The following is a 25,434-nucleotide window of genomic DNA, read 5'->3' as shown; positions in this document are numbered from 1 at the left end:
TACTGGATTGTGAGGGCCACTGTGGTGGGGTATGTTCAATGCATATTAAGGGATGTAAACCTTAGCTGGATGCAGTATTGGTCTAGGATAGCTGCTGGCATCTGGGCATCCTAAATCCTTTGCTAAGGATAAAAATACCTCTTGAATGTACAAAAGATTGTTGTTCTATTTATACTGGTCCTTTAATAATGCCTGGATTCTTGGAGTAGTGCAGTCTTTAATATGTATTTTGTAAATCAAGCCTCACTTACATCAAGCTTCTTTGTTTCCTCTCCTTAGTTATCTGAGTTGTGTATGTGTGCATGTCCAAAGCAGCTTGGCCAGACTCTGTCAATTGTATGATCTAGTTAGCATTTTGTGGAAAATGGAAAATACAGTGTGGCATTCTATTGTACAACTCAGAGATAACTATGTAGAACTGCTTTTTGAATAGTCTCTTTACATATATTGGTGTTTCACTAATTTTGTCTTTCCAGAGGGAACAACCTTCCCAAGATCCATGTTCTAGTAATGCATGGTCCATTTTGTCCGAGGAGGCAAGCTGTAAAGTTAGTTGACAGATGGATGAGACCATGTGGACTGCCTCTGTGTTATGAAAAGTGTGACTGCTGGGCACAGAGGCTCAACTAATATTAGTAAGGGATTACAGACATTGAGGACTCTGGCAAACTTATTTGGCATCTAAGATTTGCAGGGGAGAGTGGGGTGGGGTGAGAAGTGGTTTCTTGGTTGCTACCCTGACAAGTGGCACATTGGATTCCACTGCAGTATCTGCTGATAGTTGGCAGCTATTTGGTAACTAGTTGAACTAGCCAAGCCATGTGCTTGAACCTTCAGTTTGCTGTTACCCTTGAATGAAAAGTCCTTGTGACTTCCAAAACTTTGAATGAACTTTTTAAGAAATCTTGCACAGACAGAAACAGAAGGCAGGTTTTCTGAGTGTGTTTTAGTCATCCGTGCCAAGTGCTGTGTTCAGTCAGGAATCTCTGCAAAGAAATGGGAAATCTTTACCAGCCTCTCAGCACCAGTGCCAGTACTTGTGTGTTTTGAAGTTACTGCTTAGCTGCTGTCACTGCTTAACCAGAAGTCTTTGCATTGCCCAAATTATTTGTGGTCTGCTTACTGAAATTAATTTATTTTGTCTTACATGTATGTACATGATTGAAGCATTAATTTCCAGTGGAGCTTCTTCCAAGCAAGACAGTCACCTTTGTCCTTAGGATGTTGGGATGAGATCTGGTAATGTCAGGCAAGCAGAGGGTGCTACTGTGGCCATGAGTACACAGCATGGAGCTGGCAGCACCTGCTGCCATAGTGCTCCTATGTGGACAGGAGTTTTCCTGCCATCTGAGGAAGCCAATGTGGTCCCTTTGCAATGGAATGAAAATCAACAGTTAATGTGACAGGGGACAAGGCAAATGCAGTAGAGAAATGGCATATTTGTTTCCAGCTGCTGGTGTGACTCTAGCTATTAATTTGTAAATTGTTTGTGCTTGGTTTGTGAAATACATGTCTTTTGTCTTGGATTTTTAAAGCAGTGTCTGGAATTAGTTCTTAATCAGGGGATCTTCTGCTTTCCTTGACACAAAGCACTGTGGTCATCCTGGCTCTGTGGGGTTGGTGTCAACTGCAGATACAGCAGTGGGTTGCTTGGAGCATGAGTCATGGTTAACTACCCGTGGGAGATTTAATTCAGAAGAATAGTTATAAAACTGATATAAGACTAAAAAGATGGTTGTTTTGTTAATAAATGTATGAATGCTTACTTTGTTTAGTTTCAGTATAATAAACCCCAAGATTTTTAAGCCCACAAAATACTGCTGTATTACGTCCCTTCTGAAATGTCTCTTCACTTGTATTTATAAGCTTTAAAAAGGCTGAAAATGGCTTTCAGACTCACAAAACCAATTTAAAATTCTGAGCTTGAAGAAAAACAAACCTTTGCCTGTCTGCACTTAATGAAGGGACACCATTGGCAGATGCTGAAGAAATATTTTTTCCATAGGAAATTGGATTTTCTGCATAAAACTTGTTAATGTTAATAAAGACAGGTCATTACTGGTTTCAAGTCATAAAGGCAAACTCCAAGAGATGTAGTGTGCTGGTAGTGCTTCTGCTGGTGATACTTTTGTAGAAAAAAAACAGAAAAGAAGGAGAGGAATAAATCAGCTTCAGTTTAGCATGTCTACAAATGACTTCCTGCCATCATTTACGGCTCTTCTGATGGCTGATAGAGTTGCTTGTGTCTTAGGCATCGTAATTTACAGTTTTGCAGAAAGGTATGTTTAGATTTAAGCTGTGCAATAGTGTTACTAATGAGAAATACAGGAAATTTATAGCGCTTGGTGATTGATTGGATAAGTACCTAGACATTAATTGAAATCTGAGGACTCCCAGCTGTCTTTCAGTTTAAAGAAAAATATCTTTTTGGACAAGCAAAACTATTGCTTTGTAGTATTTTGGAAGTACTTCTCAGGTTTAGGGAAAACATATTTGGAAAGGTGTGAGACAGGCAGGTTTTGGGTTTTCTGTGTTTCCCATTGCTTGAGTAAGCAGTGTTTCCCCTAATGACCTGCTGATTAATTTGTACCTACAGCAGTACCACTTAGTTCCTTATCATACAATCTCAGCGCAGCTTCAGCTGTCTTCCCATAGGGTTTTGCATTTTGGCCCCAGCTTGGTACAGGAACTTGGCTGTAGTCAGCAGTTTCTGCTTCTCTTCCCTGCCCCTGTTTAGCAGAGAGGCACTCAGGCCTAACTGTTGTGTGACAAATTATCTGGATAAATACTTGACATTAATCTCCCCATTAATAATGCCGTTGAACGGGTCATCTCTAAAGAGATCATGCAGCTTTCTTCTGTGCTGTCATTCCGTAAATGTACCATTCTTGCTGGAGCTTAGTCTTGTGAAAATGTCTAAATTTTCCCATTAAGTGCTTAAAAAGTCATAAAACTAAAGTCATTAGCCTTCACTCGTCAGATCTGTATCAAGAGAAATATTCTTCAGTGCAATAAATCTGATCAAGTGTTCGACATTTATATCATTTGAATTCATTCTCTGGAAATGGACCTTTGAAGGTAAATTGCATTAAGTAGGGCAGTTTAAATTTTTAATACAATCTTATTGTAACTGTTAGCAAATGATTAAAGTGCAAAGGGGGGCCTTACATATTTTGTGAGATTTATGTTAAATGCTATGTGATGCTTCTACTCTAGTGGGTAACTGCTTTTATGACAGCTGAATGTGGATAAAACCCACAAAACCAATAAAGAATTTAGCTTCTAGTGCTAAGAGCAGATGACTCTGTACCTTCATTTTTTGGAATGGGGATTTATTTTACCTGGGAGTGAAGCAGCAGTCTGGGTAACAAAAAGCTTAACTGTTTCTCTAGTGGGAGTTAATGTGCCAGAGAGGTGGACTTGGATGGCTTGGTGGATAATATGCTTCTCAGCTCAGGTGTTTTATGTAATGTTACTTGCATCCACCATGGTTTGTCTTGAAGTTTTTTCTTTAAAGCACAAGTAACTTAGGCTTCAGAACAAGTGATGTAGGTGTGCCTTTTTAATTCTGCTGTAGTGTTACTGTTGAGTGTGCTTTGCATGATGTCTCTGTTTTTACCTCCTGACTCAGCTTTATACATGAGATCATTGCCTTCAGGTGCAGCTGCATTCACTGTTGTAACAGTGAGGTTTGAGTGTACTTTAAGTACTTGAAATTCTTTTATTTTGAAAAATTCCTTGAAGGAGGGGTAACACCTTTGTGGTGCATATCTAGTCCTCAAGCCATCAAGTTGATTTTGTCCACAGATGCAGCACACTTTGAAGACAGAGCTGCTGATATTTGAAGCAGCCAATCAGGAGGCTGTAAATATTTTATGAGGCATGATACTTAATTTCTGTGTTTTTAGGAGAATATTCCCTTCTTGAGGAATAATGTCCATATTTATTGTGAGGGAAGTTGCTTAAATGGTATCATCAACATAATGGTTTTGATCCCATGAATCAGGTTAAAATAGGCAGAGCTGTAACAGGTTTTGCAGGTCCTCCAGACCTCTGACATGCCCGGATAGTTCTAATCAAAGCATGGATGACTTCTTTACATGTAAATCATCTACTGTGTAGTATTTGGCCTGCTGTATGACTGTGTCTACCAGGTGTGCAGGGGGGGCAGGGAAGATCATAAATAGCTCATGATTCATTTTAATCCACCACTACAGAACTAAAACGTGCCTGCAGTTACATGGTTTTGCTAATCGAGCTGCAGTGGTGTGAACTATCATGCTTGGATCAAGAAGTGACAGGGCAAGTGGAATGGTTGGGAAACAGGATAAAAATAACTGTTTAGGAGACAAAATGCTGAATTTGATTCTCCATATATGTTACTTCTCTGCCTGTGTAAAGTTTGGTATTAAAAACGCTGAAACAAAAGAGAAACCAACTTCTGAACAGCAGAGCCACCTCTGTGGATTAATTCAAATAGATACTGGTTGAAAATTGTGAGATTGTGAGAAGTGTTAGGAAGTTGTCACAGAAAACTGATGCAAAGTCTAGGGTGTTCATTGCTGAAGTAGTTAGTAGCTGGATGTCACAAACCATCTGTAAGGTTGGATATTTACTTGCTAGTCAAAATTAGGTACTCTTCCACAAGAAGTTAACCATTAGCAGCAGAGCATTGGAAAGGTGGCCTGTGTAGCTTGTGCTCAGAGTGCCCTTAAACCACATTCTGTTTCTAATCCTGTCTTCCAGCCACATTGTCCTTGTCTTGCAGCTTCAGAGATTGGCGTTTGTCTGCCGTCTGCACATACAGGCTGCAAAAAGGGTCTATGTCAAAAGCTTGTGGGCTACCTTGTGATGGAGCAAAACCATTGATTGGATCACCCATGCTTGCAGTGGTCATTGACTCTACACTATGCTTTTCATGCTCCATGAAGCGAGTGCTAAACCCTGCCCTTACTGCATGCAAACCTGTCTTGCTTGCAAACCAGCATTCGAAGACAGGTAGTTTCTGTTGACAGCTTTCATTTTTTACTCTGCTGCACTGGGCATGTGGCCATTGTTTTAGGACCAGTTTGTGTGTGGTATGTGTGCATGGAGTTGTGTGATATAAGTATGTAGTTGCACTTCTTCATTCACGGACATTGGGTCGTTAGGAAACAATTTTAAGTCATTTGGCAACTAAAAAGAGAGATAATTATTGGTTATTCTATTAAAGGGCCTGGTTTTGTTAATGTATACATTTCCTTCTTAGTTGTATTGATACAACTGTTTGAATGAGAGGTGGGTTGAATGTGATCTAGTAAATGTGAATAAGTTTATATTGTATAATCTGAGTCACGTTAATGTAACCAGAAGGTTTCTCTGATTTTGTTTCCTTGTCTGTTTGTTATCACAGAGCTTTTTGGATATGCCTAAATCCTTAGAAAGTAGAAACGTTGCCTACAAAAGCAGTGGTTTGATAGCATGCCTCACAAAGTAGCCTTTCTGTGAATCTCTGCTTTAAAATGTGAATGTGAAATTGCTTGCCAGGTGGTAAAATTCTTAAGCTTAGTATTGGTATCTGTTACTTAATTCTATGTTTTGACATGATTAATAAATAATCGTATATTTTGACAGTTCTGAATTGGATGACATATAATGACAGTATCTTTATCATTCTTAAGTGATGGTTAAAACCTCAGTGATTTTATTTATTAGCATGGGCCCCTCAGTTTAGTAAGGATGTTGACTTGCTGGAACGAGTCCAGAGAAGGGCAACGAAGTTGGTGAGGGGTTTGGAACACAAGCCCTATGAGGAGAGACTGAGGGAGCTGGGTTTGCTTAGCCTGGAGAGGAGACTCAGGGGTGACCTTATTGCTCTCTACAACTACCTGAAGGGAAGTTGTAGACAGGCGGATGTTGGTCTCTTCTCCCAGACAGCCAGTACCAGAACAAGAGGACACAGTCTCAGGCTGCACCAGAGGATGTTTAGGTTGGATGTTAGGAAAAGTTCTAAACAGAGAGTGATTGCCCATTGGAATAGGCTGCCTGGGGAGGTGGTGGAGTCACTGTCATTGGGGGTGTTCAGGAGGAGACTTGATAGGGTGCTTGGTGCCATGGTTTAGTTGTTTGAGTGGGTTGGATTGGTTGATGGGTTGGACACGATGATCTTGAAGGTCTCTTCCAACCTTATTATTCGATATTGTACTTGAATCTTCTGGTTTCTGTGTGTTGGCTTGTTTATTTCTTGCTTCAACATTTTTTTAACCTTTGTATTTGTAGTTTTACCTTTGTGTGGGGAAATAACAGGATATATGCCTTGATTCCTTTGTAACAAAGCTTCATGATTCAGTGGTTAGGTAAAACCAAGTGCAAAAATCTTTACCTGTGTATTTGACACATTGTTTGCTTTATGAATCCTCAAGCCATATGCTTCTCCTTGCAATGCCATTTGAGCAGTGAAGAAAACACACGTTCATTGCTTAAATTTCTTTAGATGTCAGATGCTTCCCAGATTGTCTGATTTATTGGCAGATTTGCTTCCCTAGTCTTGGGAGACAGTGATTTGCATCCAAGTTGGGAATAAGTGATGCGCAGTATTAATCAGTTACCTGTGGAGAAGAAAAAATAAATAAATTTTAAAAAAATAAAATATATATAGGTGTTGATTAGGGATACTTCATGCCAAATGGTTTTTATAGCTGTATTTTTGTATCTGGTCAAACAAGAATAGTTACTATTTTGGGGAGACTGAGTATTTCAGTGAAAGCATCATTAAAAACTAATCGTACCAGTAGGGTCTAAATTGAGTTTACTTTAAGGAGAATGGTATTAAAATCTTTTGGAAACTTTAACACTGAACTAGCTCATTGTAGCCTAACTTGATTGTTAGCTGTGGTGATTGTGAAAGTGTGGTGATCAGTGTAAAATTCAGGTGTTTGTACATCCATTTCCTATTAATGTGTATCATGAAATAGGCTAATTATTCTCTGGTTTATATGACTACCCAGTACTTGAAAGTAAAGTATGTTTTAGTCAAGTAGTAAAAATAGTGGTATCATATGTATGTTATCAAGTTGTTTTAAGGAATAAAGGTATATTAACCAAACACTGTGTCCTCTAACATTTAATAATGCTTTTTTTGTGGGGATGTGTGTGTGGGGTGTCCGATTTTCTTGTAGCTGTGCAGGGTCAGAATTCAATACCTGCACACTTCAGTTTCTCACCCACACTGGTCATGCTGCAGCATGAAATAGATGTTAGCCAGGCAAGGACCACTGTAGCCTGTCAGAGCATGAAGTTCAGTGCAGAATGATAACTTGTCCCTAAGCATATGGCTTTACTTTTTCTGTAGGAAAAAACAGCCAGAAATTTCTTAGGCTATATGTCATGCTTTATCTGTGCTCATACCAGCTGATTGTTGGACTGAATTTAAATTGGATCACTGAAAAGACCTGGGTCAAAAAGTTCTGAAGCTAATTTTCCTGTAAGAAGTGGCATCTGCCTATCATGTGGCATAGTGTTTTTTGTGCATTTGCTTGCATTGGCTTTAGATAAAAATATCATGTTAAATTGACTGCAAATAATGTTACATGGACAGATTAATTATTGTTGGGAAAAAAATGAAATAGCAAATAGTTATGAGAGTGTTGGGTGTGGTGCATTTTTTACATGGGCATTAGAGGAGAGGTCCCTTTGCAGAGATGTTCCCTTCAGTGGGACAGGAAGGTTTGTGTTTATGTCAACTGCAGTTGCACTGATGTGCTGCTGTGTTTTGAAACCTGTAACTTTTCTTGCCTTCAACAGTAGTTGGCCAATAATAAGCTGGCCTACAAATCCAGCAGAGTTCCCCTAAGTGCATTTGTGATTTCTTTTAGAAATATGTATGTGTTGAATATGTTGAGTTTTCCCTGGCAACATATTTAGGACACATGCAAATGCATACTGACTTTTTTCCCCTCCCTCAAGAAATTGTTACATCCAAGGCCAAATACTTACAGGAGTCCAGCACTTACTTCTGTGTTACAGATGGCATGTGGTATGCCAAGTTCTTCTTTTTGAAAGGAAAAGTCTAAAAGTTTAGGCCTAAAATATGGATTGAATTTAAAGTAATAGGCATAATGGCCTTAATAGTGGATACTTATATTAATGCTTCCCATTCAAAAGCACTTGTGGTTACTGCTTGCTCTTGCAGTTATTACTGCTTTGCCTGTATATGTAGTTGTGGAATAAATTTATTTTTATTGAACACTTACTGCAAACATGGAATATTGAGCTAAAATGCAGCTGCTGTAAAAATGTAAGCTGCTGTGTATCTTAACTTCCCACAGAGTGTCTTCCTTAGGCAAATCTCTTCACATGAAACAAGTAAATGGCCATCAGCAGGGCTGTGGACAGAAGGAAATTATTTTTGCTCATCAGCTGAGCCACAGTGTTGTTGATGTATCATTTATACTTAGTTATGCTTCCAGTTTCCTGCTCCCTGGTAGGTTCTGAGTTTAGTGGGATTGTTTAGGAACCAGGACTTATGCAAGAATTAATTAAAATGTATCTAATGGTATTTGTGATGTTCATATTATTGTCTGGAGATGCTGGCAGACATACTTTCTGCTGTATCAGTTTCTCTGTTCTGGTAACTGCAACTGGTGCTGTGTAATACTTTATTAAAGGAAGGATTAGTCCATGGATGTGCTAATTACCAAGAAGAATGAGGCAGCAACTAAAGAAGTTTGAAATGTCAAACATGTAAAAGAGCATGTTCTCTCCTAAACATTATTCAGACTAGCTTGTAGAGAGCCTGTAGCTACTATGTGAGCAGACAGTCAGTGCTAGGATGTGTTTCAAGAAAGGCAGCCTCAGGGTGATGCATCTTCTGACAAAGCCAGATATGCAGCTGAGGGAGGGAGGGGAGCGAGTGAGGAGGTTCACTTCAGAAGGGACACTGGCAGTGCAGCATTGGGCTGGGTGACGAAGCTCTTGCTTGCCCTCACACATGGTATCTGAAGATGGATGGTGATGTTTCTGAAGCTTTCCTTTCCTTGCACTTTTGAGCACAAAGAAATATTTTGACCACAAAGAGTTATTTTGACCTTGTGCCTATCATTTCAGGAGAGAACCAATTTCTTACATAAGTCTCATGATGAAACGTCCATTTGCTTATACATAGTAATATCACTGTGTCCTTTAACTTTACAGTGGGAGTGTGCCCTTATCAAAAATGCAGTATGGTGCATATATTGCCTAGCCTTCCTTATAAATCACCATCTGATGGCGCAGCTTGTTTAGCACCAGTTGCAGTGTGGTTAATATTCCGTGCTTTCTGTAGGCAGAAATGTCTTGATGGCTTGTAAAAGCATCAATTTAGTCACTGTCACGAACGTTACTCCAACCCATGAGTTTGCAAAAAGAACTAAAATTTGTCATGGAATTTCAAAAAGCCAACATGAATTTCAAGAGGTCTGGTGCTCTGTGTTAGTAAGAGCATTTGGATTTGGTTTCAAACTAATTCTTCATCTTTTTCAGTTTGCTTATGGTTCATATGAGTTCAGTGGAGACTTTCTGCAGAGATGAAATGATTTTTTTTGTCATTGGAATTGATTTGTGAGTTTTGGGGAATGCTGTTTTAAGACAAAAGGTAGTCTCTGTGTAAACTCGCAGTTTTGGGGGATTTCTGTTTTCATTGGGTTTTCCTTTCAGCAGTTAAAGAATATTTGTCCTTTCTGCTCTGTTTCAGTGAGCCACGAGCATTCTAACTTCAGCTGAAAGCTATTTTCTGTCTGTCAATAAGTAGAAGGGAATTTACTGCACAATTCCTGCATTCCCATCTTTTGCACCAAGTGGCGGGTTTTAAGGAAACCCGTTGTTTACATGTACTGGGACACACCGTGGAGATAAGTGGCCTTATACGTGTTTTTTAGCCACGTGATTTAAGTTAGTGGCAGTCAAGACACAACTGTTTGCATCTCCTAAATAAGCAGTACTTTTTTTTTTGTGCTAGTGATAACTGAGAAAAGTAGTATCATCACATGTTAGAGGTATTGTATGCCTGGAGTCTTCTCTTGGATTATTTCCAGTGTTCCTTGGTAAAAAAACAGCATAAAGGGTGCAGTGGTGAGTCTGTTCACTGCCTTTGGGAAAAGAGGGCAGCGATCAGATTGTTGATACCGCTGGATGTTTTCCAGGACTTGTCTTAAAACCAGGGAGAGATCAGATCTCAGGCCAGATGGTTTCTGCACATCTATTGTGCGAAGCAGAGGTACCTTTCTGTTTTCAGTTTTAAGAGGTGTGGAGCTAGATGAGGCAGCCTTACCTTGTATCTTGAACTTCTTGTAAGGAGTATTTTTTCCCCCAGGTCCCTGCCTTTCTTGTCCTTATACTTGAATGAAGCTGTGCTAATGAGATTTTAGAGACCCGGCTGCCCCCGCCAAAGCAGCCTTACACTGCACAAGAAGTTGACATGTGAACAGCCCTTTGAACCAAGGAAAGACAACTCTGTCAGAGCAGTTACTCTGGCAACAGTGTTTCTAATGGTGATTAGCTCCCAAACTGAGCACAAAGAAGAGTGGGTTCATTATGGCGGTGCAGCTCTGGGTTTCGGGGAGAGGAAATGACCTGCTATTCCTCCTGTCAGTGAATTTAGTCCTCTCATAGTCAGCCCTATGCCATGGAGAGTAGAATTGGAGACCTTTGGCAAAAATTAGTGCACTGGTAAGGTGGTTTGGTTTGTTGTTTTGGTTTGTTTTTTTTTTTTTTTCCTGTGTGCAAATGGAAATAGTGATGGCTTGCATGCAGATACGCTGAGCTTCAGTGCAGAAAACTTGCTTTAGAGCTCAGGGAGTGCTAGAGCACTGAACTGTCTCCTTGCCCAACGGTACAGTCCTTCCAATAAACAATCTGGGAACGGGGGCAGCTTACAAATGAGTAGTTTGCCGAACAAAAAGTAGCATTTGAGATGAAAGTGGCAGGGGGTGGGGAGGTTAATTTTGTTCTGGTGAGCTAGGTCAGGCATGGAAAAAGAGGCATTCAAGTCAAGAGCTTTCTCTCCAAACTTGGACATTTTATTCATCATGCAGACCGGGAATTTCACATGCTTTCAATTAACAAGACCTTAAAGCAAAATATAGCTTCTAGTCATTCTAGCTTGTGAAATTAAGTTTAATTGTGTAAGAAGTAAGCATTGGTCTTCCCCAAAGACCAAATATTTGCTAAGCATCAATTCTCCTGATTTATAATTCTAAATATCCTTGGCTTGTCCCCATTTATCTACAGAAGAGTTCTTGGCTTGGCAAATAAATTTTGTGTAGCTTTTCATACTACAGGTAGATGGCTTACAATAAAAACTGCTCTGAAATTGATAGCTTAATTGAGTATATAAAAGTAGAGAGAATGCCATTGATTATTTTAACTAGTTGAATGCTTGTCACTGTCTTGATTATTTTTTTATATTTGCCACCTAGGTTAAGTCAGCATTCATCTGTTTTAGAAACCTATCTTAGCAAGTATGTTTACATTAAATCCAGAAGCACTGAATCATCTTTGGGATGAGGTAAAACCTGGAAGCTACGGGGGAAAAAAATGCCTCTGCTTTCTTGCATTCTTTATAGAACGTTTGTTTTGGTTGTATAGCATCTTCTGCACCGAGATTTCTGTTACAGGCAGTTTAGTAGGATTAATCTGAACATTTTGACTCTGAATAATCTTAATAAAAGCCAATTAGTGCACTTCATCAACCAATTTAAGACCAAAATGATGTTTATGTATGGCCACAGCTCCTGTCAGGCATTTCAGTAGAGGTCCTGCCTAGCCACCCAGCTGCCTGAACTGTAGTGGTGGTGGTACTGTCTTTTGGGGCGTGGGGGAGGCAACTGGTCATACATTTAGTTATTTTTTTTATATGCTCTGACAAAGTTACTTGTAAATGTAACTTGAGTGTAGCTGTACTTGTGGAAACAAATGTACCTACTTGAATGTAGTTGTAGCTGTGGAAACAGAATGTTAGATCAAGGATTTTTTTTTCTTGCCACCACGGATGTGTGATCACTTTGAATCCTAACAAAAGTGTTAACAACAGAAAGAGTTTTGGGCTGAACAAGCAATATAGAGTAGCTGTTCTCTGGATCTGATGTTAGTTCTTATAATTATGGTGTATTTCTCGCTTCCTACACAACCATTTCACTGTGGTTTTTTTTCCTCCCTAACTACTGTGTCTGAAGATGTCAGCAGCAGGAGTTAGCAGATCTATAGGGGTTTTCAGTGACAGCCATTTTAAGTTTTGTGTATTTCAGGGCTTTCTTCTCTGGAATAGAAGATGTAGAAAATGCGAATTTGCAGCAGCACTGCTGAGGAGATACGTGCTTGAACCCCTTTTATTGACTTCTGATGGGCAAGATTTAGGTTTCATCTCTTCTCTCAAGGTAGCTTTAGAAAGAGCACAGTAGGTCTTTTGACAGTCCAGCGATTGCCCCACAGATGATCAGTCATGTCTTTCATATGTCACAAACTTTGAAGGGTCAGGGTACTCCTTTAGGTACTTCTGAAGCTCCTGTCACCATCCTATCCAAGGGCAAGTAGCCCTGAGCACTTGAATATTGAATGCAATCTAATTATGGAGTGATGGCTACATGACTGCAATGAAAGAAGCAAAAACTGTTTGGTGTCTCAAAGGAGAGCAGGTTACCTAATGAAGGGAAGGGGGAGGTAGGAGGAATTGTGGCTCTGGCAGGGGATATTAGACTTTTTGCTGAAATGGAGGGGGAATTGGGAAGGTTTGGCAGCTCAGAAGGGGATTTCCATTGGGGGGGCACGTCATTTTTCTAATGGAGGGAAGAGCTAAGAAATTTGAAGCTAAGAATGGTATGTTCTGGAATTTGTAGCACAATTTTAAGCCAGTAACTTTAGATCTTCTGCTATGATTCTACCATTTCTACACTACACAGGATACACTACCCTTTGTGCTGCTCTACATAAAGTTTAGTTTCCAGCTGATTTGTGGATTACTCTTTCTAGAATAACTTCTATGTTTTTTTGCCTTTTAAATCTTACTTGGTTTTTTAGTCTCTTCTTTTGTAGTACTTAGCTAGGATTCAGGTTGTGTGTTTAAGTTGATGATTTCAGACTGTCTTGGGTTGTTTTCCCTTATGCCTTCGCAGACCAATAATTTGGCAAGACTGCATTGTGTATGTTAGTGTGATGCTGCAGACACACCTGTAGTCACATTGAGGGAAAGAGGTAAATATTTTCCTTGACTAATTGCCTCTCCCATGTGAGAGTAGAAGACTTTGCTGAGAAAGTAGTTTTCATTCATGTGTGGCTTTAATTCAGTTTTGGTCTTAATTTAGATTTTTACCACATGCGATGAAGACAAATCCATGTGCATGTTAAAATCTGACCTTCAGTTTGCTCTCTGCATTCACTAATGTGTTTTAAAATATTTTAATATATGGCTTTGCAGGCTCCAGATCGATAAACCAATGGGTCTGAAATGACAGAGTGCTGCGATATTCCTCTGTAATTTAAACATGATTAGCTGATGAAGGTTATGATCAATATGCCAGGCGAAGATAAATTAATTGATATCATCCTTTCAGGATGATAAGAGGCCTATTGGAGGTGGGATGTAACTAATGAAGCTGCTTCTTCATATATATGAGCCATTTTTTATACAATGTATTCTCACTAAATCATGGTTATGCCATCATTCATTTACATGAAAAACATAAGTCACAGACCAGTTTGTTATTAAAATTGCATTTGAGAAGTAATTGTATGCTTGCACTGCCAGACAATACCTCTGCCTGTCTTACAATGGATTGAGGAAAAATAACCTTGGAATTTGCATGAATATCTTTTTATGTTTTCTGAACAAGACATATTGAATGCTGTTAAAGTACAACAACTTTCTGTGTGACTTTTTAAATGCTTTCATAGAATGGCTTTAGTTGGAAGGGACTTCAAAAGCGCATCTAGTTCCAACCACCCTGCCGTGGACAGGGACACTTCCCACTAGATCATGTTGCTCAAAGCTTCATCCAGCCTGGGCTTAAACACTTCCAGGGATGAGGCATTCACAAGTTCCTGGGCAACCCGTTATGGTGTCAGTAATTCTTGCCATTGTACCTCACTGACTGGTTTTGGTGGAGACTGTGCAAGTGACTGTGGGCTTCTTTTACATAAGTTTCATGAAGTGCTTCACTTCATGCAAGGAAGCTAAATTTCATTAGTAGTATTTCTGCTTGGCCACTGCACCTGCTCCTCTTTCTGAAGACTGAAATTTTGATTACTTTTTAATGTGTGACCCAAAAGATCAACAAATGCAGTGTAAAAGATTATATTGTAAAGTATTTACAACCTAAAAAGGTCTCTTTCTGAAAATCCTAGCTGAACTGAAATTCCAGTGTATCACAGAACGAAGTTCTGAAACAGTTTTACTTTTTTAAATGGCAAAACTATAGGAGTTACTGCATTTCAGATCAGTGCTCTTTCCATTTTTTGTGTGCTTTGTGTAGAGGTGTTAATGGCTCTGATCCTTGTATCCATTTGATAAATGCTACTTTGCTTTACATGCTGAGGAAAATGTCGTAATAAATTGCAAAATAAAACTGGCATTTTCCCTGCTGTTGTAGTGCTGCTAAGTAATGAAAGCCAAAAATAAAAAGTCATGACACAGCTTCTTTCCATAATGAAGCTGAGCAGAATAAAATGTTTAACACTACTAATCCAGGTGTTCTATGTCAGGAGCCCTTTGCCAGTTTTATTAGTCTGATTGTTGTTTGTTTCAAATGCTTTAAATTTGTTTCCCAAACCAGTTGTCCTGATGCAGAGGCTGGTAACTGAGACAAGCCCACATTATTTTGTGGCAGCAGATGCTGGTAAACTAAGCCTGCTTGGACTGGGAGTGATGGCTTTCCTAATGAGCAGTCATTCCATGGTGTAGGACACCTTCCAGCATCATACCAGTAAATAGGACTGAGATGCACTTGAACCTGATTGTTAGTCAAGTGTTGCTCATACTTATCTTCTGTCTGCAAGGAGGACATCTCAAAGAATGGAATCAGTGTACTACCATGATCTTTGTCAGTGTGGTGTTACAAGCTTGCAGTGGACATGTTACAGCTATTTGCAACTTGTACACCTGCCATCCTTGTTTTGGATGTTACTGGTCCTCTGCTGCTCAACTGGTCGACTTGAGTTCTGGGGCAATTTTATCCCAGAGCTAGAGTCTCACATGGAGCATATTGTGGAAAACCAGCATCTGTCATCTTACCTGAGTATATTACTTTCAGTTTTTGGAGCAGGCTTTGGTAACAGAAAACTCTGGTTTGTAGATTGTGCATTTTGTTTATTTATGATGCGCTATTTTTTGTGTGCTGTACTGTAGCTAACCTTCCTGTTTTGTTTGGTTTTTTTTTTTTCTTTAGTTGCTCAGAAGATTGTTGCAACAAGGAAGAAACAGCAGCTCTCAATTGGCCCCTGCAAATCTCTGCCAAACTCTCCAAGCCACTCATCTGTGTGTTCTGCCCAGGTTTCTGCCGTACATATCAGCCAGGTACAGACTATAGCGAATGCTTGCTTGAAAAATGAGCTGGTATTTGCTTTCATCTAGTATATTTCATGCCAATGCTTCTTGCTGATTGGTAGATAGTTGGCATTTTTGAAGGTGTTGGTGATCTGTAGTTTGAAGGGGTTTTTTGCCTTTTTTTTTTTTTCCCATTTGACTTGACTTTGTTTCCAGAAAACTGCTGCTGTAGAACAGTTTGGCTTTAAAGCCATCTTTGATCATACTGATGTATGCGCAGCAGCCTGCTGCTCTGAATACACCAACTGTTTCCATAGCAGGATTTTCTGTACTGTGCTTTAAAATTGCCTCATTATGGTTTTGGCTATTTTTCTCGTTCAGTTTTGTGCTGAGTGTAATAACTTGTGTATCTCACTGTTAAAGTGCTCGCGCTCTACATTTTTGAGTACTGTGCGCATTTGTGAGTTCCTGGCTCTTTCATGACATACAGTGATTCATGTTGATACTGACTTACAGATACTGTGTGTGGAGACAAAACAAAATACTACCCTAATGCATGACAGGAAAGTCTGGTGGCCTTGGTGGCATTTGTGGAATCAATATGGTTAATACCAGAATTTTCTGACTTGCTCAGTTTTTACTGACATGTGTTAACACACTCTCCCATATTCTCCTTATGATACTCTCCCTCTTTGTTTTCTAGTGCCAAGTGCCACTATACATTCACAGTTAGGATGTATATAAGCTCTGGCATTCAGATCCAAGACTTTTGGTGCCAGGCAGGTTGTGTTTCCACTGTGCTCTCTCACTTCTCGGAAATGGTTGCACAAGGCCGTCGTTTTGACCCTTACAGTCTGTGACCAGATCTGTGGCCTGATTTAGTATAGTATCATAGTATAGTGTCATTCAGGGTTGGAAGGGACCACAAGGATCATCTAGTTCCAACCCCCCTGCCATGGGCAGGGACACCCCACACTAGATCAGGCTGGCCAGATTTCCACTACAGCAGTCTGAAATGTCTGACTGATATCCTAGCATGGTTTTCAACCTAAACTCAACAATGTACCAATAGTGTCTTCTAAGGTCATGTTACACTTTTGAGCCACCTATGTGAGGTTTTGGTATATTTATTGAACTTCCTTCCATGTGACAGTGTCTGCTTTTGGGGGGAAAAAAACAACAAAACAAAAACAAAACCCCACCCAGAAAACACCCAACACCAAAACCCCCCAAAAAATCCAACTTAATGAAGAACGGTTTTATCTTTGCAGGAAGGGTTTTGATACCTTTTTTCCCTTTAATTTGACAATTTGCTGTGCTCTGAAATCACTTTGTTTAGATGCATACCAGAGGATGAAGGCTCTGGTTCTTCTGTGGGTATAGTGGCTGGTGGTCTTCTGTGCTCTAGTGAAAATTTTTGCCTTTGGGTTATCTCTGAAGATGCCAGTTTGGTCTTAGAGTTCTTTGCTGTGAGATGTTCTGTCTTGAGCTGACTCTAGATACTATCCTCGGACTGTGACTCTTATTTCTGCTGATTATACTAAAAGAAAATGTTGAAGACTCCGCTTTCTAGAGCAGGTGCTAAGATGCCTGAGTCTTCTGAAGACCCCTGCCACCTTCTGGTTAAGTGCAAGTTCCTTTTATGGAACTTTGCTGTTGTATGTACCATTGGCCAGAGTTTCCTCAGCCACTTCATTGCCACAAGCACCTGGAACTAACCTTCTGTGAAATGCTCTTCTTCCAAATAGTGTCCTCCAGGCAGTTGTATATGTTCATACTTCTAGAATTATGCTGCTTGTAGGGGCTGAGACCTGTCCTGTTCAGTGGTGAAAGAGGAAACATGGTGTCACAGGAATGTGGACAACAAATGGCACCAATACTGACCTTCGTCTTGGATCTAAGAATAATCTAGTTTACTTGTTGATGCCTAGATGGTTTTTCAAGACTTTGAGGAGAACAGATAATGCTTTGTGCAGTCTGATCTTAGCCAGCTGCATCTCGGTGTTCTGTGTTGTCTGAAAGCAGTTGTAGTCACCCTTCTTGGTAAATAAAGAACATCAAATATCTAGTTTCTCAGCAGTTTCCTACCCAAGTCTAGTTTGGAAGCAAACAATAAATAATAAATTCTAGACGAGCACTTCCTCTATGTGGCAGATCTCTTGCCAGTGATAAGGACTGTTTGGGAGAAATCAAGTCAGAATAGCTTTTGTGATAAGAATCCCTATGATCTCTCTCAATATAAATGAAAGTATGTTTTTTTTTCACTGCCTTTGCTAGCTGGCATAATTATCTAAAGGGGCAATTACAGCACCAGTGAGAGATGTCTGTCTTGTGAGACTGATGTCATGGCTAAAAGTATAGGTCATAAATTTATGTCATGTCTTATTGCCTTTGTACTATGCTTGAAGGCAGTACAACCTTGTTTGAGGAAAGGAAGACAAATCCTTATCCTAGACTTAAAAGAACTTTGCAACTTCCTTTCCAAGTTTAAGATGATCTGGGGGAAGATGTACCATCTCTGATCTTGGCTGGAAGACTGGCTGATGTCTTGCCCTTTAGAGAATTTCTTTGGACGTAACAATATTTCACTGAAGATTTCCTCCATGAGTCAAAAATGTTATCCTTACAGTGCCCTGCTACTTGCATTCTCCACAGGACTGAAGGCCTTCAGAAGTAGTGGCTACACAGTTCACTTCAGATAGAGTGAAATATTGTCCCTTCTCTGGTTGGATCGCTCTGGTGATCTAACTCTTGCAAACTCTCCAGATGAGTCCTTAGCATATCTTGGGGGAAACTGTAAGGTTTAATACCAACAAGTCCTTCTCCACCTCATAGTTTCAGCTGTCAAATGATGGCAGGCTTGTTTGTGTGTTCAGATGCATATCTATACTCTCATCCAGTAGTCCAAAGTGTTGAATGCTAAGGTAATATCCCCTTCCAGAAAATGCTCTCAGATATGTCTGCACTCCTGCACTTGCGTATCTCCAGAGACCTTTTTCGCAGAATGAAATGCTTCCTAGTCCAGTGACAAAATCTACTTCTCTTTGCAGTAGGTGCTGCTTCTGTCTTCCTACTCTGACTTTTTGTTTCTAATGTATGTGTCAGTCTAAGTGAAGGTTTTATTTGGAAATCTTTGATAGCCAGAGTCAATAACCCTTGGTAGTTCACAGACACATGTTGGCTTTCAGGACATCATGGAATGCATGCAAAGCATTTTATTCTCAAATGCAAGGATACCATTCATGATTTGTGATGGACACAACTATTGTATACTCTGTCAACAGGAAGGGTGGTGCAATATTTCTTATTCTGCTACAAAACAATCTCTCTGATACATTGAGAGGTGCCTCAGTCAGCAGCTCATCTTCTGTTTTTTCTAAACACTTGAAGAGGTAGAGTGAGTTCTTTTGGGAGGAAGAAGCATTGTTTAGTGTATTGAAGGCCTCTTAAGGCCCCCGGGCATATCCAGATGGATTGTTTTACTTTGGCCATCAACAGGAAATACACACCGGGGAGTACAGACCAGTTATTTCTCTATCTGGTATCATAAAGTCATATAATCATCTGGGTTGGAAAGGACCTTCAAAGGTCATCTAGTCCAACCCCCTCTGCAGTAAGCAGGGGCATCCTCAACTAGATCAGGTTGCTCAGATCCCTGTCAAGCTTCACCTACCAGACCAGTATCTACCCCAGCTTTCATTCTGCCCACTCTCCAACCCCTTGCCAGCCTTCCTAGTCATGCTATGCTTGGAGACCACACTAAACTTTATTTCAAAAGAGCATGAATTCCCCTTTCATTACAAAACCACACAGGCATTCTTTTTCCCTGAACTTACTTCTGTACTGAAAGAGTTGCTTGTCCTTTACACCTGACAGAAGGAAGGATTTTTTAAAAGATATTGTTAAGATATTAACTTTTTAAGGTATTAACTTGCAAATATGGTGCCAATATCCAAAAGTTCCAAAGGGTTCTTCTCTCTGCTCAGGTCCTGAGCATGGTGATCATTTTGTTCCAAAACCTATGAGGCTGTTTGGGTGGGTGCTACCATTGGTCTCCAGTGTATTCCACCTGACGCATCGCAAATCTGTGTGAAGTAGCTCTGTATTAGATATCCTTTTGAGTGGTTAACTGGAGTTGTGCCTATTTTCAATTTTATATATATATATAAAAACATCACTAAATCCCATGGCATGACACCTGTAGTGGCTGTTTCTGTGAAGGACTTTGGTCCCCTCTTCAGACAAGCTGATACTGTGGACATTCCATCTGGGAGTCCCCAGTAGTGTTACTTTACTGGAGGATTATGGTTTTGAAGTTAAAAATGAAAATACTGTTTATCTGTGACTGTAATTCATTGAGATTTGTAGTCTGCATGTATTTTCACACTTGCTCTTTCTGCTGCAATTCAGCTGGTGGTGTTCTACTGTGAGAGAGGATTTAAATGGCACCATGTTTCCATGTCTGCCTTTACAGCATGCATTCAGTGACAGAAAGGGGCCTTAGACACCACACCTTCCATGCTCTGAATTTAAAAATACTGCCTGAGTGAGTGGTGAGTGCTACTGTGTAAAGTCACCTGCAAAATCATAATACAAGTGGACTGCAGTGCAGAGAAATGTTTGCTGAACAGCACTGTCACTCTTGTAGGAGATTTGCATTATACCTGAGAAAAATGTGGAGTTTAATGTACATTTTACTGAAGTGCAGCTTGGGTATGGCTAGCACATGAACTTGCTTCTTGTTCCCTGCTGCAAATCTGTCAAGATCCATTACTTATGCTTTCACTATGCCTCCATGAAGTTTTTACAACAACATGATTGTCTAAAGATGTAAATTAAACTATTGAAGGCAAAGTGCAGTCAGCTTAATCAATCCATTATTTTACTGTGTATGAGATCTGATTATGTATAAGCACCAAATAGTAGGATACAACTACTTATAGTGGGGGGTCATTTGGGCTGAAGTACTCTGTTGTAATATTTGCACTTGAATAAAGAGACTACATCACTTAACTAGCTTTTCCTTCTGCTTTTTCATGGAATTTCAAAACTAGAACTGCAAGAAAACAATATTTAAGTGAATGTTTAAAACAATGTTGCAGTGAAAACAAAATTTAATACCATTGCAACATACACAGTAATCCTTCTGCATTTACAAGCTTTACTTCTAGGTAATCTCTAACATTTAAAACAAGCTTTTTATGTATGTGCTGCCCGCTGTTCCTGTGCATAATTTCACATACAGTACATATGTATGTGGAGATGCATTCTCCAGGACTTAGGAGTTAAAACTCAGTGCATGTGTTGGTTTACTTTTTCCTCCTCTCTTTGTGGGGCCACAGTTACATTCCTGCATTAGGTTTTGTTATGCCCACTGTTACCTTTTCTAAGGTGTCTTAAACTTCAGACTCAGGCCTGATCTGATCTAGATTTTCCAGCTCATAATGCAGTTGCTGCCAGTGTGCTGAAGATTATTGTCACATTTGGTTATTAAATGTTATTAGTGATTTCATTGAGATGGCTTTATTTGAATATTCTAGCTAAGTTTGTTTTCAGAAGCTCTCTTCAGGTTCTCTTGATGCTCTTTGGTCTGTCTGATAGGACAGATCTACTTTTTATTCTACCATGCATTGCATGAGGAATGGCAAAAGCTCCTGAGATGGACAGGTTCCAAACTGCTGAAAAGGTGAAAAACATTAATTTATGACAAGATGATTTGGTCTCACTGTGGAGGGCTAGATGGAAATCTCCAGAGTCTTTTATTTGGAGCTGGATTTGAAACCCCCTATCAAAATTGTGTTCTACAGCAGCACACTCTAGGTGTTCTGACTTTTCTCCTGAATCTGTCTTTGAATGTGTGGCTGGATATCATCAAAATCCTTTCAGTGAATCAGACTTCCATTTAGAGCATTTTCAGATGAAGGACCAAAATAATGTGACTTTCATGAGAAAATTTTGTAAAAGTGGGAAAGAAAATGTGTCCCAACTAAATTATTTTTGATGAGGCTTTTGTTTTCCTGTAGAAATACATTTTTCCTGCCTCCCCCAAAAACAAAAGGTGATGTTAAGCTGTGTCATGTCCCAGTGGACACTGGAGTGCTTATTTGGTTGGTTTTGCCTGCCACAGCTTTGACCATTTTGTCTGCAGTCAGCAAGTTGGTTTATATTGGGCACTTGTTGGGTTACTTACGCTGAACAGAAGATTGTTCTTCAGATTCACTGGCTTGATTTTTATGACTCGAGACAAACATTAAGTTCTGTGAATTATAGTTACTGCCACATGTCCTAAATTCTGTACCTCACTCCAGTGAACTTGTTATTAAATGCTTGCCTACTGATAGAAGGAAACTGCTTCCTACGATCTTAGTGTGGCAAAGTCCATAAACTTGTTTGATGCAAGCAAACAACCCAACAGAGACCAGTCACCACCTTTTGTTTCCTTCAGCAGTGCATTAGGTTGAGATGTTACCAAGAATATGGTTTCCAAGTGCCTGTCTGGTTGCATTTGTCATTGCTTCTGCCTATGCAGCTTGTAACTTGGAGCTTTCACATCAAACCCATTCTCTCTGTTGAGGTGTTTCAGAGCAGCCATATAATTTTCTATGCTAATGATTAGCACCCTCAGTAGGAGTTGGAGCTTGTTTGGTATGCCATGCTCTTATTCTGTGGAAATCTTAAAAAAAACTTGAAGTCTTTCATTGAAATCGATAATTTTGATTCCCCACCCGCACCAGTGGATTCAACATGGCTTATTTCAGACTGCCTCAGAATTTTATTTACAAAGATTGAAATCCAGTGGGGTTAGTATATATGTAGAAACATTGCCTGCAGGACTCTTTGTAGGAGCCATCTGTAAAGGAATGCTTGTCTATGGAGACTAGAATGCCTACCATGTAAGTGTTTTCCTTTAGGAGTTACTCATTCCTGGAAAATAAATCACTTAAAAATACACTAGACGGTGTCTCACTGCGGAGAGTCTAACATGATGCTGTAAGGTGATGACAGATTAAAAATGCAACATTTTAGGGAATCCTTTACATGCTTTGTCTGGGGAAATAGGCAATTAGTGTAAAAATGTGTTAATTTTATTTAAAAAGGCAGTGCATCATTATCAAGTTCATCACTACTCTGAAACAAAGCTGCATCATTGATTTTCAACAGCTTGTGGTTCAATTCCTGTCATTGATGTGCAATGTAGCTTTCCTCTTGCCTTTTTCTGCAGAAGAGGCTTCTATGTGTTTCAAGGTATAACTCTTCTGCGATCTTTCTCTTCTCTATCAGCTCCATCACTTATATATTTTTTTTTGTTGTTGTTGCTGCTGTTTTTTTTCGTCCTCAGGTGAAGCTTGCATCTTCATAGTTTTAATTTAAAATGTGTGCAGTGTCTGTTCCCATTAATGGTTGCTTTCTTAGATTTCCCTCTCACCAATTTTTTTCTTGCTTCAGTCATGGCAGAGTGGACATTAAGTCCTTAACATTCTAGTCTGAAAGCCATGACAGCAGCATGACCCTTCTCTACTGGTTTGAGTATTCATTTGCAAAGTCTTTGGCTGGTAGTTATCCTGCTAGTTATCACCAAAAAGTTTGAACTTCAGAGTGTTCTAGGTACGTGCTTTTTCATTTCTTTTTCATGCAAGAGTCTGTGCTGTGTTTGCTTGGAGAGGTAAATTCTGACTACCACTGGCTCACTGCATCTCCTTGCAGGCCATTTATTCTCCTGTATGTTTGGTGTGTTACTTGATGTCTCAGCAAGATGCTATAGAGAAAGGGAAAGAGAATGCAGGGTGGATTATGGTCAGTTCTTCTCAGGTTGTCCTGCTCATCTGTCCAGTGTTACCATTTGCTGTTAGGACACTAAAAATTATCATTTCACATCTTGTTATTTTATCTGCTTTGTTTCATACACTTGGGACATTGGCAAATTCTGCTAGCTAGTTCCCTTGTGCTCTTGAAAATGCTGTAGAAAATTCCTCTTAATGTCCTCTGTTACTTTCAGTAGCCTTACCTCTGGCTTTCTGACAGCCATGCTTTGCCAAATCAGAGTGTAGGGAAAATATAATCTAATGCTATACATATACACATTCATTTAAAGAGGAGAACCTTTCTTCATCAAAATGCGCGTTTGCTTTGTTGTCAGTCCTATTTGGTCACGCAAAAATGAGCTGAGGAGCATGTTGTTTACAAAGAAACAGTGACTTGGTGTTCCTGGATTTCTATCTGCATTGACTGGCCCTTCGGCCCAAACATAAGCTGCTTGCCTCATGCCTCTTATCCTGGATGTTTCTTGAATTAAACAAAAAAAAAAAAACCACCCCAACAACAAAAACCCCATTAAAACAAACCCAAACACAATTCAGAAAAGCTGGAAGAATCAGAAGAGGGCTTGAAATCATTAAAAGAAACTTCTACTGGATGGTTCAAAGTCTTGTCTTCTACTTGCTTTTCCTTCAAAAGTTTCATCTTGACTTGCAACTTGCTGATCTCCAAGAAAATGAATTCTTACCTACAGTAGTTAAGATGAGACCAAGTAACAGCTTAAGTGTCATGGGAGAATCCTCCTCCTCAGGGAATCCTGGAAATACCCATTTACCATCTTTCCTCATTGCTTTTAGGAAATCTAGCTGCTTTAAAGATAATTTTTTCACCATTTTGTATACATCTTAACCTTTATTCCCCTTCATAATTTTGTGAGTTCTATTGACCCTTTACCTACTGCTACTCTCTGAGCTTTTCATCGACAGTGTGCAGAACCTTCCACCTTTGCTCCAGCTCCCCATCAGGCATATACAGTCTATCCTCAAGGTGTATACCTGATTCTGAGAGCGGGGGAAAAAAGCTCTCCTTGTGTCTTTCCAATCTACTTCTATATCCTTTTAATAATACTTTTAGTACTTGTTTGTGTTATGTGTAATCAGAAAAATTTAGAAAAATAAAAAAAACTCCCAAACAATAACCAACCAAACAACATCAACAAACCAAAACAAACACCACCACCCCAAAAAAACACACAAAAATACACTTCATTCCTAATCAACATTTGGTCCTTTCTGTCTGGTTTCCTCACCTTCCTGCTATTACTAGCTTCTTACCTCAATTTATTAATTGGTTTATAGGTCAACTAAGTGACTGCTTTCAAGACTCTGCAAGTTTTATATGTTTGGCTGTTTGGAATAAATTGGTTCTTCCTTTAAAGTTTTGTATCTCTACACCAATGGCTCCAGCAAATGTGTTGGGAACTGTAGCAGCCATTTTACAGTGTTATTTCCCTTTTCTTGGTTAGCACTCAGTGAACAGACATCTCCAGGCCAGCATTAAGTCTAGATACGCAGTTCTGTGACACTAAGTATTCTTTTTCTTAGGTTTGAGGCAGACTTTGGTTTAGCAATTCTGAAGCAATAATCCAAAATTTACAGGCTTTTCCCTGTAAAACAACTGAAACTCTGTGTATTCACCCAAGATTATGTTGTATAAAATGAAAATATGCCTGCCACATCGACAGAACAATCTAAATTTCAAAAAAAATAGTGGTAGGGAGACTATTTAAAGATTTGGAATAGAAATGTGTGGAGAAGTGGCAGTAGGGCAGTCCTATTGTGTTCCTGAGCCTAGCCTGCTGTTCTTGTTTTATCAGGACTGATTAAGATACAACTGTGGATTGTAACTTCTTGAAAGCAGTGTATCACTGTTTAAAACTAACTTTAATCCTTGCAGACCAGTAATGGAGGAGGGAGTTTAAGTGATTACTCCTCCTCTGTCCCATCAACTCCAAGCACCAGCCAGAAGGAGCTACGGATTGATGTTCCTCCCACTGCCAACACACCAACTCCTGTCCGTAAACAGTCCAAGCGCCGATCCAACCTCTTCACGGTGAGTGAGCCAAGGAAGAGACTATCGTTGTGTTTTACACGGTGCTCTGTGGTGATGGCCTGAACTTCAAACCTGTT

At 39.7% G+C, this 25,434-nt stretch overlaps 1 protein-coding gene across 10 annotated transcripts in view; it reads left to right on the top strand.

Annotated features, from left to right (window-relative positions):
• AGAP1 (ArfGAP with GTPase domain, ankyrin repeat and PH domain 1) overlaps positions 1 to 25,434 on the top strand; it is a 400,655-nt gene that overhangs the window by 175,530 nt on the left and 199,691 nt on the right. For 9 of the 10 annotated variants that reach the window (XM_068138082.1, XM_068138079.1, XM_068138077.1 and 6 more), the window contains 2 exons: positions 15,393 to 15,520; positions 25,202 to 25,357. In XM_068138082.1, coding sequence (XP_067994183.1) covers positions 15,393 to 15,520; positions 25,202 to 25,357 — 284 coding nt within the window. The remainder of the gene's footprint in view (positions 1 to 15,392; positions 15,521 to 25,201; positions 25,358 to 25,434) is intronic. The other variant, XM_068138080.1, reaches the window with a different exon arrangement.

This window comes from Melanerpes formicivorus, unplaced genomic scaffold (assembly GCF_026170545.1).
Source record: "Melanerpes formicivorus ecotype bairdi unplaced genomic scaffold, bMelFor1.0.p_v2 SCAF_5, whole genome shotgun sequence".
Classification (NCBI taxonomy): Eukaryota; Metazoa; Chordata; class Aves; order Piciformes; family Picidae; genus Melanerpes; species Melanerpes formicivorus.
The sequence above is the reverse complement of the archived record's forward strand: the minus strand, read 5'-3'. Positions and strand labels throughout refer to the sequence as shown.